Below are 12,995 nucleotides of genomic sequence, written 5' to 3'. Positions count from 1 at the left end.
GGTAGGCGGTGGTGACAGATGCGTCGTCCTCCTAGGGGGTTGGTGGGTGGGGGCTCCTACCTGTACCAGGGTTGTCAGGGTCTCCGGATCCATCTTCAGACCCGAAGGACCAAAAACCCGCGCCGGGAGAAGCCATCTGCGGAGCGTACGAGGAGCCGGCGAAGTGCAGCGAGCGCGCCTAGGCTATGTGTGCGTGTGCGCAAAGAGACAGAAAAACACGGGGAGGGAGAGGAAGGGAGGGAGGGAGGACGAGGGGAGGGAGCGGGACTACCGGGGCGCGCGTGTGTGTGCGGGAACGCCAGTGCGACCGGGTTGGGATCGGGCTAGAGGGCCGGGGAGCAGAGCGGAGCGGCGGTGGGGCCGGTAGGGTTGATGGCGACGACGGCGTGGGGAGAAGCGGCTGAGCTTGGCTCTCGGTGTGCGCTCCAGACAGACCCCCCAGGCTGGGCGGGCGCGCGAGCGGCTACACTAGGCGCTCTCCATGGTGCTGATCCACTCGCTCCTGACTTTCACAGCTGAGAAGACGGGAGGCTGGGGGCCCCGGCCGGGTGACGGTGGGGTGTTTTTAATTGGAGGGCAGACGAGAGCATCTAGCCCCGGGACTTCTGGCGTGGATTGGGAAGGGACGCGCTGCCTGCGTCTGACCACGACTCCATTCGAGGCGGCGGAGAGGGCAGTGCTGGCCATCTTGGGCTTGGGCAAGAAAGGCGCTGAACCCGCGCGGAAAGGGCCGCCTTCCAGGGACAGCGCGTAGGCGTGAGGGATGCGTGGGAGAGAACGCGTCTGGACTCCGTGGAGAGCCCTACTTGTGTGCGCTCAGTCAGAGAAGTCAGACATAAGGGAGGGGGGATACTGCTCCAGGGTCAACCTTGTAAGGCAAGGGAGAAAATACCCTGGTCCCATATGGATTTCAGGCTTATGTGGGAGTGACCTTGCTTACTGGGGGGAAAGGAGAGACACCCCGGATTCCGCACTGCTGCACCTTGTAAATGCCACACTGGATTGGCATTGGATGCAGTGGGCTTGTGCCCGCAAAAGCTTATGACATAACCCATTTGTTAGCCTTTCAGGTGCCCACAGGACTCTGTTGTGTTGCTGCAAGAGATCAACATGGCTACCACCTGTCTGGAAATGGATTCCACAAGTCTCCTGGGTCATTGTGAATGGTATGGAGGTTGCGGCAGAGCTTTCTCCAAGATGGCAGAAAACAAACAAAACCACTCACACCTTGCAATATGCCCCAACGATTCCAGATTTCATGGTGAGCCATAGCCAGTGGAGTGCCACCACTAGTCTCTGCTCACAAACAATAACTCAACAGAGCAATTCACAAAGCAGCTACAACTAGGAAGAAGCTAGGGAAAGTGTACATACCAGCCACACTTAAGCAACCTCTGGGGCTGCCACACAGACTTCCACCAACAGCTCCTGGGACCTGAGAACAAAGCAACTCCCTAGACATTTTGGGCTCCTGAAATGTTAACCACCAGCAGTACCCCAGCTAAAGAAGAGGAGAGGAGAGGAGTTGGAAATTAGCTTGTATTGGAAGCAAAGAGTTGGATGGTCCAAGCCCTGGTGCCTGGTCAGAATGCGCCCTTGCTCTGTGATGACGCCTCTGGCTTGCCTAGATGGAAGATGGAGGGGTGTACACGTGTGTGCAGAAACCCCTGGTTTTTGCATGGCTGGAATGTAGCCTGGTGTACAAAAGTAAGAGTCACATCTGTTGCTCCATTTACTTCTGCCTCTAGCCCCACCCCTCATCGCCTTTGGCATCACCTACTACTGGCATGCACCCCACAGAAGGTGGCCCATGAAGAAATGTGGTTGAAAAAGTTTCCCCACCCCCTGGTTTAAAGCAACAGCCGTATGGGCAGCTGTAACTTGTAAGGTTCCCCTTTCCTAACTCATGGCTAGACCCCTGGTTCATCTCCCTTCCTCCCTCCAGCTCCTCTTACAATGATGCTCTGTCAACTGTGCATGCTCCTGTACTCCTTCAGCCCCAACATTTTGTTTGGGAAAGGGCAGAGGGGGAAGGGTAAATCAATATTGCATAAAAGTCCTACTCAGACTTCACATTAATTCTCTTCATTTTCTTGAACTGCTTTTCAGGATGTGGTTCATGCTTATTTTTCTTTTTAATTATAACTTCTACAGATAAGCTGGGGCTGAACATCCCCCCACCCAAAGGGCCAAATGTGTGATATTATGAACACTCTAGAGCAGGGATGGCCCTGCGGATGATGCTGGACTATGGCTCCCATCAGCCCCAGCTAGCATGGGCAATGGCCATGGATGATGGGAGTTGTAATGCAACATTTGGTGGGGGCCCCCTGCTCTTGAAAAATGTGGAAGTATACGAGAAGAAAAACTAAAAGCACAAATATGTCTTAGCTCCACTGTGCTTTAGAGCATCCCCAGGCAGATAATAGCCTCCAGTCCATGTGCCAAAGATGTCCCATTGGTAGGTTGCTGATTATCAGAATTCAGGGTTAATGAATACTTTGCTGGCAGTGGAAATTGGGAGCCATATAGCACAAGACCGCAAGACAGTGTGACATCAGGACTGAGTGTTTGTAAGTGCACTGTGTAATCAACAGCAGAGGTGTAATATGGGTATAGTCTGGTGTGCCCCCATTTAATTCAGCACAGTTTAAGCCTCCTTGGAAGCATGAGAGAGAGAGAGAGAGAGGGAGAGAGAGAGGGAGAGGGAGAGGGAGAGGGAGGGGGGAGGGAGGGAGAGGGAGGGGGGAGGGAGGGGGGAGGGAGGGAGAGGGAGGGGGGAGGGGGGAGAGAGGAAGGGAGGGGGGAGAGAGGGAGGAGAACCTCACAAAGTAGCTTCTGGCTCAGCATGTCAGTAAACAGGTGGTAAGAAAAGGGACCTCAGCTGGCTGGCTGAAGAACACATTTGTGAGTTAATGAACTGCAGAGACAAATGTATTAGTCTTTCCATCAAGCTATGCTGGAGGCATTAAGGACCAGCTCTAGAGAGACTGGAAGCCACCAAGGTGCTCATGGCAAACACACCACCAGGTCCCTGTTCTAGGGTATTCCTTTCCAGCTCTGCTACATTTATTTTGGGCTCTCGTTTAGAGGAGGATATAGGAGCCACTGTGGAATGGTGGGATCTGTTTGACCATACCCACAATATGACAGTGGCTTGTGTTCTTTAAAACACGAGCATATTCCCTCAAAATCAAGGGTATCTTGTAAAGATGGCTGTCTGTTCTGCATTTTGACAGACACACAGGCCAATAGCCTCAAAGCAGAGGGTCTTTTTGTCTATGGTCCATGCCAGGTTCATGGAGACTGGCTATGGAATACTGTAGGTACCAATAGCTGCAAAAATTTAAGAGTACAAATGAAACAGAGGTGTACATGTGCCAGGCTACAGACAGGATGCCATGGCATAGTCTTGAACACTCTTCCAAATGAAAAACACCACACTGTTGGTTGAGTTTATGAAGATAGGGATATTTCCTCTCTTTTATCTTCCCCTCACCACCCCATCATAGAAGAGACCTCCATTCTCTGGGGAAGGCAGATACCAAGCCGCACATCCTTTGTTCTGTGATGGCACACTCTTTGATGGGCATCAATAGCACATGTTCTGCCCTCCTGTATCCTGAAGCTAGTTTACACCTTGAGTTCATTGAAATAGGCAGTCCCTTGCTCTCTTTTTAAAACTGCCTTGAGGGGAAACAATCTTGTTTATGAAAGGGCAGGCCTGGCTTGGATTAGTTTCTAGCTTCCAGATGACATGTGCAGCAAAGTAAAATAGGAATGTGGGTTACAAAGCCAGAGAATATTATGCATTCTTCTCTTGAGATTTATCTTTCACTGGACGTACACCAAACATTGTTTGGATGGCGGTCCCCACTTAAGGTTCCTTTTTTGACAATTTCTACATTTGTTATTTATTTAGTTTAAAATGTCCTTTATTCTTATGGATATCAGGGCAGTGTACAATGGGCATGACTAAACTCATCCTACCAGAACAAAATACATTAATACAGAAACAATATTCCACATAAAACAAATTTCTGTAGCACTCCTAGCATACAAGGTGCTTTAACATTCTCATCTCATTCATTGTCACAGCAGCCCTGCAATCTATGTCAGCCTTTGCCAACATGGTGTCCCCCAGATGTTTGGACTGCAGCTCCTGTCAACCCCAGCCAACACTGGCTGTGATTGATGGGATTTGTAGTCCAAAACATCTGGAGGGTATCACATTGGCCAAAGCTGATCTAGGCCATTGATATTCCCCAGTTTATTTTACAGATAGGAAACTGAGGCTAAGAGATACCATAGCTTCCTAAAAGTCATCTGAGTTTGTCTCTGGTCAACTGTGGCTCAGTTCCCCCCCTTCTAATATCCTGTTTCTTTCCCCTTTTTTGTAGAAGTATGCTAATGGGACCCCCCCCAATACTTTAAAGAAAAATTCCAATGTCAGTAACTGAAAACAAATCCAACAAGTTACAAATGTATACTGTAAAAGAAAAAACACACACAACCATGGAAAGTGAATTAAAGAACTTCTTTTTAAAATGGTTTGTGTGTCTGTGGGTATGTCTCAGAGTAGTGCTCTGCAAAAGGGCTTGCTTACGCCACACATTTCAAGTAGCTGCTGAGGAACACCAGGTTTGCGTACGAGAGTTGCTCTCTCTTCTCTGTGCAGAGAACCTACGAGTCAAATACAAATCGCTGAGGGAGAAACTGGAATGTTAGCAGCATTCAATATTTACATTTGTGTCAAAATAGGTGAAATCATTGAAGAGTCTGTTCTGCCCAATATAACCAGTGAGAAATGAATGAATCCCTATTTCCCTAGCCATTGTGAATCCTTACAAAGATTAAAGTTTTTTTAAAGAAGGAATCCAAATCTATACCAAACTTATTAGAAGGGAAAAAACACATGCACACCTGTCTATTACTTTTCAGTAGCAACATATGAAGCTGCCTTTTACTGAGTTGGATGCATTGGTCCATCTAGCTCAGTATTTTCTACACTGACTGGCAGTGGCTCTCCTGGATTTCAGATAGGGAATCTTTCCCAGCCCTATGTGGAGGTTAAAGTTAGTACCTTCTACATGCAAAGCAGATGCTCTACACCTGGATTTCAGTACAACCCCTATCAAAATGAATGGTGACATGTGTTGTTCCCATAGAAACCTTCTGGTAGAATTTTACTATCACACATTAAAGATCCCCTTTGCATTTCTTGTTTTTTGGTACATAGTGGATACCTAGTATGTCCAAAAGTGGTCCAAAATATAGTTCCCAGTAAAATTGTAGTAGCTGTTTAAAATGTGCTCTTTGTTTATTTATTCACATGAGCTTAAATAGCTCAATTTTAACAGTAACATGTGCTTGAAAGTTTCAAAGGTCAGCAGATCAGAAAATAAAACGAGACAAAAGAAAACCTACTTTTGAGTTTGCACTATGGAAAAATAGAAAAAAGGGGGGAGGGGAAGGAACAACGATTTGCTTTATAAGTTATCTAGACTTTAATAAGTTATGGCATACTAATAAAATAATTTTTCACACATTTACATTTTCTTTTCTTTCTTCTTTTTAAAAAACCCACCCAGCACATTACTATTTAAACCATAGCATCTTTCCCTGTAAGGCGCTACAACAAATTCCAGAGAGAGACAGAGATAGAGGTAGATAGATAGAGGGATTAAAAAGAAAAGAATGGAGTATAAAACCATACAAAAACATTTATGCTGAAGAAAGCCAAAGAGTGGCTGCAGCAGCTAATACTGCTGGATAAGGCGCTGGCGTTGAGAGGTCTTCCGTAACAATTTTTGATAGTCATAAGGATTATTTTTGCTTCTGTTTTCTTCCAGTGGGCCCCCTGAGCTCCTTGGCCTAGGGATTAAAGTACAGAGGTACTTGAGGAATTAGAAATCAACATATTTACTTTGGTAAATGCTGCCAATCAACTTCTTAACCTTGATCTTTAGTTTTTTTTAAAAAAGCCACCTACTCTCTCTGCATGTGTTTCACCTTCCTACCCTGCTGCCTTTTGCAGTAGGTGGAAACAAATGATGCATGCAGTGAGGGGCCATCAACTGAAAACTATTCTTTGTGGGTAGTTGAGAACTAAAAAGGATGCAATGAAAATGTCAAGTTAATAGGGAATGATCCTCTGGGTGCATTTCAGCAGCTGTGTTACCTGTTTTCTTAGCCCTAGCTTTGCTAAACCACAAACTCATGTCTAAATACTGTAGGCATTGGTCAATGATGTTTCAGATAAAGGATATCCTGTTTTAGAACAAGGGACTAGACTGGATGGTCTGCTGGATCTTTCCATCCCTATGATGCTAGCAAACTATCCTCATATAACGAGAGAGCACTAGCTCACAAAATGCACCTACTTTACTTGATTACACCTGTAAATTGGTGGCTAATGGGTCAACAGACTCCACTGGAAAGCATTACATTGAAGGTGATACATATGTTCTGCAGTGTTAAGATCTATAATGGCCCATTCACACATGCAAAACATCATTTGATGTTACAGCCGTCAAGCAATGAGCATGCATGTATGAACCAACACTGAGACTACTATAGAGTCTACTTGCAGTCAGCAAATTTGATTGTTTAGTTTTACAAACATCTAAACTGCCTTAAGCTCACAGTGAAAACCTGCATGTCTCAACATGAATTTAGGGCATCGTCAAAGTACAGTTACCTTTGTTCAAATTGAACCAGCAAGCCACATTGTTGCTTGTGCTTGCAATATGTTTAGGTATGCCAGTGTAGCTGTCTGTGTTCTGAGTCTCAGAGAACGTTGGAGTGCAACTGTCGGACAGTGTGATGCAGGGTTTTATTTTTTGGGGGGGAGGGGTAGAAAATAGAACCAACTCTGCTTACAACTACTGGACTGCATACCGATTGTAAGATATGCACAGCAAAATCAAAGAGAGTAGTGCCCTAGTTAAAAAGCACTGGAGTAGCCACTAACATTCTTTCCCAACCTTTGGGTCCCCAGATGTTGTGGATTACAACTCCCATCAGCCCCAGCCACAATGGACAATGGTCAGGAATGATGTAAATTGTAGTCCTGCAACAGTCTGGGGACCCAAAGGTTGGGAAAGGCTGTAAGATATCCACAATAATCTTCATTTTTGTAAGTTGCACTCCATGAGATTTATTTATTTATTATTTGATTTATTATTTGATTTACATCCCGCCCTTCCTCCCAGCAGGAGCCCAGGGTGGATTTAAAATGGGGATAAATCCTAGAGAGATAACCATGTTTGTCTGTTATAGCAAAAAACAAAACAGAATATTGCACCCTAGAACCCTTTTCATCAGAAGAATGGTTATCCTCATTTGGTAGATACATATGAAAATGTGGATAGAGTAATGTACTCACATGTGTATCCATCTGCCAATTGGGGATAATATTTAATTCGTCTGAGGAAGTGGGCTCTATGCCACAGTGTAGCTGAAGTCCTAATCCTAGAATTGAACTTAATAGGGCTTACTTCTGAGTAGACATGTACAGGATTGCACTATAAATCTGTTACAGTTGACACAGGACTATCTTCTTTGTAAATGAGAATCTTCACTGGATTGTGAACTCTGTGCTTCATTGACGTCAAGAAGGATATTGAAGTATTAGACAAATAGAATTCTGGATAACTTTGTTTCATAATACTGGGACTTCTACTGTAAATGACCTGGAAGGATCTAGCTATTAGAGAACATCCCTCCCCATATGAGCCCACCTGCCCATTGAGGTCATCTTCTCCTGGATCCCCCATTTCTGTGTCAGTTTTTCTACTGCAAATACGGCCAATTTTATAAGATTACCCTATGGAGGTATATTTCTCTTTCTCCTCTTCTGAGTTCCAGCACAAGGCCTATTAGCTTATGACAGCCTATGGACAGAGAGCATGAGAAAGGCCTGGCTACTGTTGTCCATGTGGCTCATGGGTTATGCCTCTGTGACTTTTGATGATGCAGTCTGATCTTATGCATATTTAGTTGGATGCATGACCCAAGTAAAAAGTGTGCACAGAATTGCAGCCCTTGTTTATCTTTTAAAGTTGATTTTGTTGTATAAAGAATGGATCCAGACCAGTTAGCTGAACGCAGGTCCCACTGAAATCAATGGAACAAGTCAGTTATGGCTTGAGGCCTATTGATGTCAATGGGAACTGAGTGCAACTGACTGAAGTCTGGATCCAACTTTACAACTGTTTTCTAATTCCATTGTGATGAGTGGTCTTGAGTACCTTGGGAAAACAGGACAGAAATATTTAAAATAAAATAAAATACATACATTTGTACATTTGTCAATGAAGCCTTCTTCATTTTCTTCTTCATCTTCATAATTTGCATGATTCAGTTACAGCTAAGCAGCTAAACTATTGATTTCAGTGGAAATTTAAGGATAGATGCAAAACTCTCCCATTTAATTCAGTGGATTTTTATAGTGTTCAACTTTTGTTTGGTATTACTTACTCTTCACTAATCCTTAATGTTGCAGTTCTGGGCTCCACTGGTGACTTATTTTCTCTTGTGCTGCTATTACTGTCATTTGAGATTAAATCAGTGGATGAAAATTCTTGGTAATAGGGATCTTCTACATCTAGTATCTTGCCCACACTATCAAAAATATATATAGAAAAATAAAAAATCAGGCTGAATCTTATCCTGTACCATCTTATGCAGCCAAACGAGATTCAGCAATGGAAATATATCTTGATTGCAATATATCAACAAAGCAACAGAGAAGTACAGCAAAAGACAGCTAGAAAAATACTTTTGATATAAAAGTATATAAAGCTGGGATTATTATCTGAAACTGCAGGTCACATCACTTACCTTGCATTCACAAATCTGTAGTGGAATCATGTGCTTGTTTACTCAGGAGGGTCCATCTAATCCAATCGCCAGTTTCTCATAATAGCCCATGAGATTCCTCTTGGAAGTCCACTAGCAGGAGCATGAAGACAACAGCCCTTCCCCATTGATGCTTCCCAGGAAATGATATTTAGTAGCATACTGCATCTGAGCATGGTGGTTCTATAAAGCCATTATGGCTAATAGCCACTGGTAGGCCTAATCTCCATAAATATTGTATTTGACCATACTATTTAATTTAAGTCAGGGCTCAACAACAAAGCCCGCTTTTAATGTTAAGTGAGAAACGTGCTACTGAATATGTGTAGAGTGCATTTCTCCAACATCTGAATATATCTCCAAGCAGGGATGGATACCTCCTGGATGAATGTGTGTACTGGATCGCGCCCCATTTCCAGAATCTGCACCTTACTGAATTATAAATCTCATGCCACCTTTTTAGAAAAGGTACTAAGCTGCTGGGAGCTTCACTCTCCCTTTGGTCCCAGCTGCCTGGAGTGGCTGCTGCTGGGAGTGTCAGGATATGATGGTGTCCTATCCGTCCCAGGGATACTATAGCGGGGGTGGGGGGAACATCATGTTCTAAAAGGCTTTTAAAGCCCTTGGGCCACTTTATGAGTACCTAGTTTTAATTATATCCATGCCAATTTCATTTTTTCTAAAAAAAAAAATTATGCCACTAACTGAGGAAATGGAATGATCGCTTTGTGCCTAATGTGAAAATGGGCATGAACTGGACTTAGAGTGATCTGTCCATCATCCCTATGCTGGACAGATGTTTTTCTATTTATTTATTTATTAGATTTATATCCCACCCTTCCTTCCAGTAGGAACCCAGGTATCTTTTACTGGCCAACCTCTAACAAGGAAAGGGTAGGCAAGCCTCTACATTAGGTGGAAGGCCTGATCCAATAAAAGCTTTTCACCTTAGTTTATTAATTCTGTATGCCTCACTTCTCTGGGACAAAGACAGCCACTAGTGTCTACGGGAAATGGACCTGAGGTTGTTATTCTGCCTATGAGCATTGTTGGATTCAATGAGCATTATTAGAAAGCACTCCAAAACTTCTGTCAATCCCTGAAAATGTAGTCCAAAAAACAAGGAACTCCCCCAAGTCTTACCGCAAGAAAATCAAAACACTGGTATTCTGAAATGTCATTTGCTGTGCCCAGAGATGCAGCTTTTGGAAGACATGCAGGAAATGTGCACTGGGCGTACTTCAGAGCTGCACCAAGGCTGAAAGGCTCTACAATTATTGGGCAATTTTCCGCAATGCTACTCTTACTGATATAATTAGGGTTGTATTAGTTCTCTTTTATAAGCCCCTATTCCTAAGGATTTATGTGTTTAGCCTCAATATGCACGCTGCTTTGCAATTTTGTAGGCAAGGCTTCTTCTAAGCAAAGGCTGCAAGGCATTTAAATTCAGCATTTTGCAATATCAGTAAAATGTGACATTATCAGGGGTACGTCAGGCTTAGAAATGAATGAATGGCTTAGGCTGATCAATAAGGAGGACAGAGATAATCACCATCTGTATGCTTAACTGTTTCAGTGCAGGACCAGAGAGTGCTTATAAAACAAAAGATTTTAGTACAGCATTAGGAAATCTCCTGGCATAATGAATGGCACTGATTTTTATTTTCTGCAAATTATCTGTAGATCGCAGTGGATGTTAGTGGAGACCAGAGCAACATGAAAGGTGTGTTGGTGCTTGCACAGTAAGATGAGCCTTATAACTGGCTTGCTCTCAAGGAGGTGCAGGGATGATGTGGCCTTCAATCAGCATGATGGTAAAGAAGAGACCGAACTACATATTACATAGGAACATAAGAAGAGCCCTGTTAGATCAGACCGATCTAGTCCAGTATCCTGTTCTTACAGAGGCCAACCAAATGCCTATGGGAAACCCACAAGCAGGACTTGAGTGCAACAGTGCTTTCCCCTCCTGCAGTTTCCAGCAACTGGTATTCATTCAGAAGCATACCACCTTTAAACACGGAGGTAGAGCATAGCCATTATCCTCCATTAATTTATATAATCCTCTTTTAAAGCTATCCAAGTTCGTGGCCATCACTACATTTTGTAAGAGCAAATTCCATAGTTTAACTATGCTCTGTGTGAGGCAGTTGCATTGGAGTTCCATGTTTGGAACTCACAGTGTAACTTTCTTCTTCAAAACCAGCCACGAGGAGTATGGATAAGGGCTGTGGAATGGGGGTGGAGGTGAGGAAAAGAAGATCCAAAGCTTTTCCCTGTGCCATGGCCATGATCTAGGTCCACTCCTTGCCCTGAGCTGCTGTTAGCCTTAGACAAGAAAATATGACTTGCACAAAAATTGAAACTGAAAATAAGAAATAGTGGAATTTAAGGATTATCAGTATTTTTGTTTGGATTCAGCATCTTCTTTGATTAAAAAAGTAGCTTAATTTATGGACAAGTGTGTGATGCCACTGTGAAACTGTGATTTTATTAAATTTATTTTAAATATCGAAAGGCCACCTTTAAGGTTCAAAACCCTCTCAAGGGAGCTTCCATAAAATATATACCATAAGTAACAAAAACATCAAACAAAACCCTGTTAACACTAAGAACCAGCCATAGCACTGAAAAATATACAGGCCTGCAAAATACTAAATGCCACTAAATAATTACAGCTAAAACCAAATCAATTCAGCAAACCAATAAAACCTATTTAAGTAAATGCGATAGAGAACAAATTAGTCTTTAGGGCTTTCCCACAGGCCCGCACCTCTGTCACGAGTGAATTACAAGTCAACTTGTTCACCCTCATCTCCCACCAAAACCACTTTCATTCCCCAGTTCAAGTCTTTCACAGCCTCCCTGGGACAAGTAGAAGTGATGCATAAATAATCCGATGCTCAGCATTCAATAATAAATTCTGTCCTAATCAAAAGGCAAGAATTTATGCTGCAGATATTTCTCTATAGCAATGATCATGTAACAAAACATTCATTTCCTTAAATATCCATTAACAGTTCAATCTCGTTGTCACAACAAAGTGCAACTGCACCTTCCTTAAAGAAAAAGAAATACCTGTTTTTTCTCGGTTTCCGCTTTTCATCCTGGACTGATTTCTGAAAGCATAATTTTGGAGTGATTATAACTGTGATCACAGTGTACGCAGTGTGTACAAATGTTAATTTACAGTCCTTTTCTGTGATCTGTGATCCATAGATGTACATCAGAATCTCATCCCCCTTCATTTCAGGGTACTAGTTCTCCTATGTCACTTCTGAAACTTGCGAGACTTCTCTGTAATCATGAACCTAGTCTCATTTTTAAAAATAGTGATTTAAGATTTATATGCAAGTATCTGATTCATAGACCTAACCCTCTAGGCCACTCCAATTTTCCCATACTCTATAGTCACTAATAGGTAAAATACCTTGCTGTAAGGTCTTAAACTGCAAGTTTTTTTGCCTGTTAGTGAATTTATTTGCTTTTTAATCAGGGAGGTAAGAAATGGGATTCTGTGCAAATTTGCTGAGAATGGATTGATCATTTGCATGCTTATTGAGTTCAGTGGGATTTACTCTCCTGCAATCATGCTTAGGACAGGTGAAACTGAGCACAGGGAATGGGGAGGGGGAGGAGGGAGGGGAGGAAGGGTAGAGGGGAGGAGGGGGATGGGAGCAGGTAGGAGGGGAAGAGGAGAAGGACAGGTTTGATCATTTGCATGTTTATTGTATTCAGTGGGATTTACTCCCGTGCAATCATGCTTAGGATAGGTAAAACTGACTGGGAGGGGAGGGAGGGAAGGCTGGAGTGGGCAGGGGAGGGGGAAGAAGGAAGAGGGGAGGGGAGGAGGAAGGGAGTGGAGAGGGGAAGGAGGGGAAGGCAGGTCTGATCATTTGCATGCTTACTGAGTTCAATGGGATTTACTCCCATGCAATAATGGTTAGGGTAGGTAAAACCATGAGGGAGGAGGATGGGGAGGGGAGAGGAGAGAGAAGGAGAAAGGGAGGGGAGAGGGCAGCAGAAGGAGGGAGAGGGGGAAGGAGGGGATTGGAAGGGGAGGGAAGAGGCAAAAGGGAGGTGATGGGAGGAAGGATGAAGGGAGGGCAGGTTCGATCATTTGCATGCTTATT

The 12,995-nt window shown here is 43.6% G+C and overlaps 2 protein-coding genes across 8 annotated transcripts in view; both read right to left on the bottom strand.

Annotated features, from left to right (window-relative positions):
* The window catches only part of GAD2 (glutamate decarboxylase 2), a 53,171-nt gene extending 53,035 nt beyond the window's left edge, over window positions 1-136 (bottom strand). Inside the window, exon 1 of the mRNA XM_061585883.1 lies at window positions 61-136. Within this exon, the coding sequence (XP_061441867.1) occupies window positions 61-136 (76 nt within the window). The remainder of the gene's footprint in view (window positions 1-60) is intronic.
* Window positions 137-5,391: 5,255 nt separating this feature from the next.
* MYO3A (myosin IIIA) overlaps window positions 5,392-12,995 on the bottom strand; it is a 149,283-nt gene continuing 141,679 nt past the window's right edge. For all 7 annotated transcript variants that reach the window (XM_061586685.1, XM_061586688.1, XM_061586689.1 and 4 more), the window contains 3 exons: window positions 11,941-11,981; window positions 8,482-8,625; window positions 5,392-5,874 (listed from right to left, as the gene is read on the bottom strand). In XM_061586685.1, coding sequence (XP_061442669.1) covers window positions 5,760-5,874; window positions 8,482-8,625; window positions 11,941-11,981 — 300 coding nt within the window. In that variant the 3' untranslated portion in view covers window positions 5,392-5,759. The remainder of the gene's footprint in view (window positions 5,875-8,481; window positions 8,626-11,940; window positions 11,982-12,995) is intronic.

This window comes from Rhineura floridana, chromosome 10 (assembly GCF_030035675.1).
Source record: "Rhineura floridana isolate rRhiFlo1 chromosome 10, rRhiFlo1.hap2, whole genome shotgun sequence".
Lineage (NCBI taxonomy): Eukaryota > Metazoa > Chordata > Lepidosauria > Squamata > Rhineuridae > Rhineura > Rhineura floridana.
Note: the sequence above shows the minus strand (reverse complement) of the source record. Positions and strands in the feature narration are given on the sequence as shown.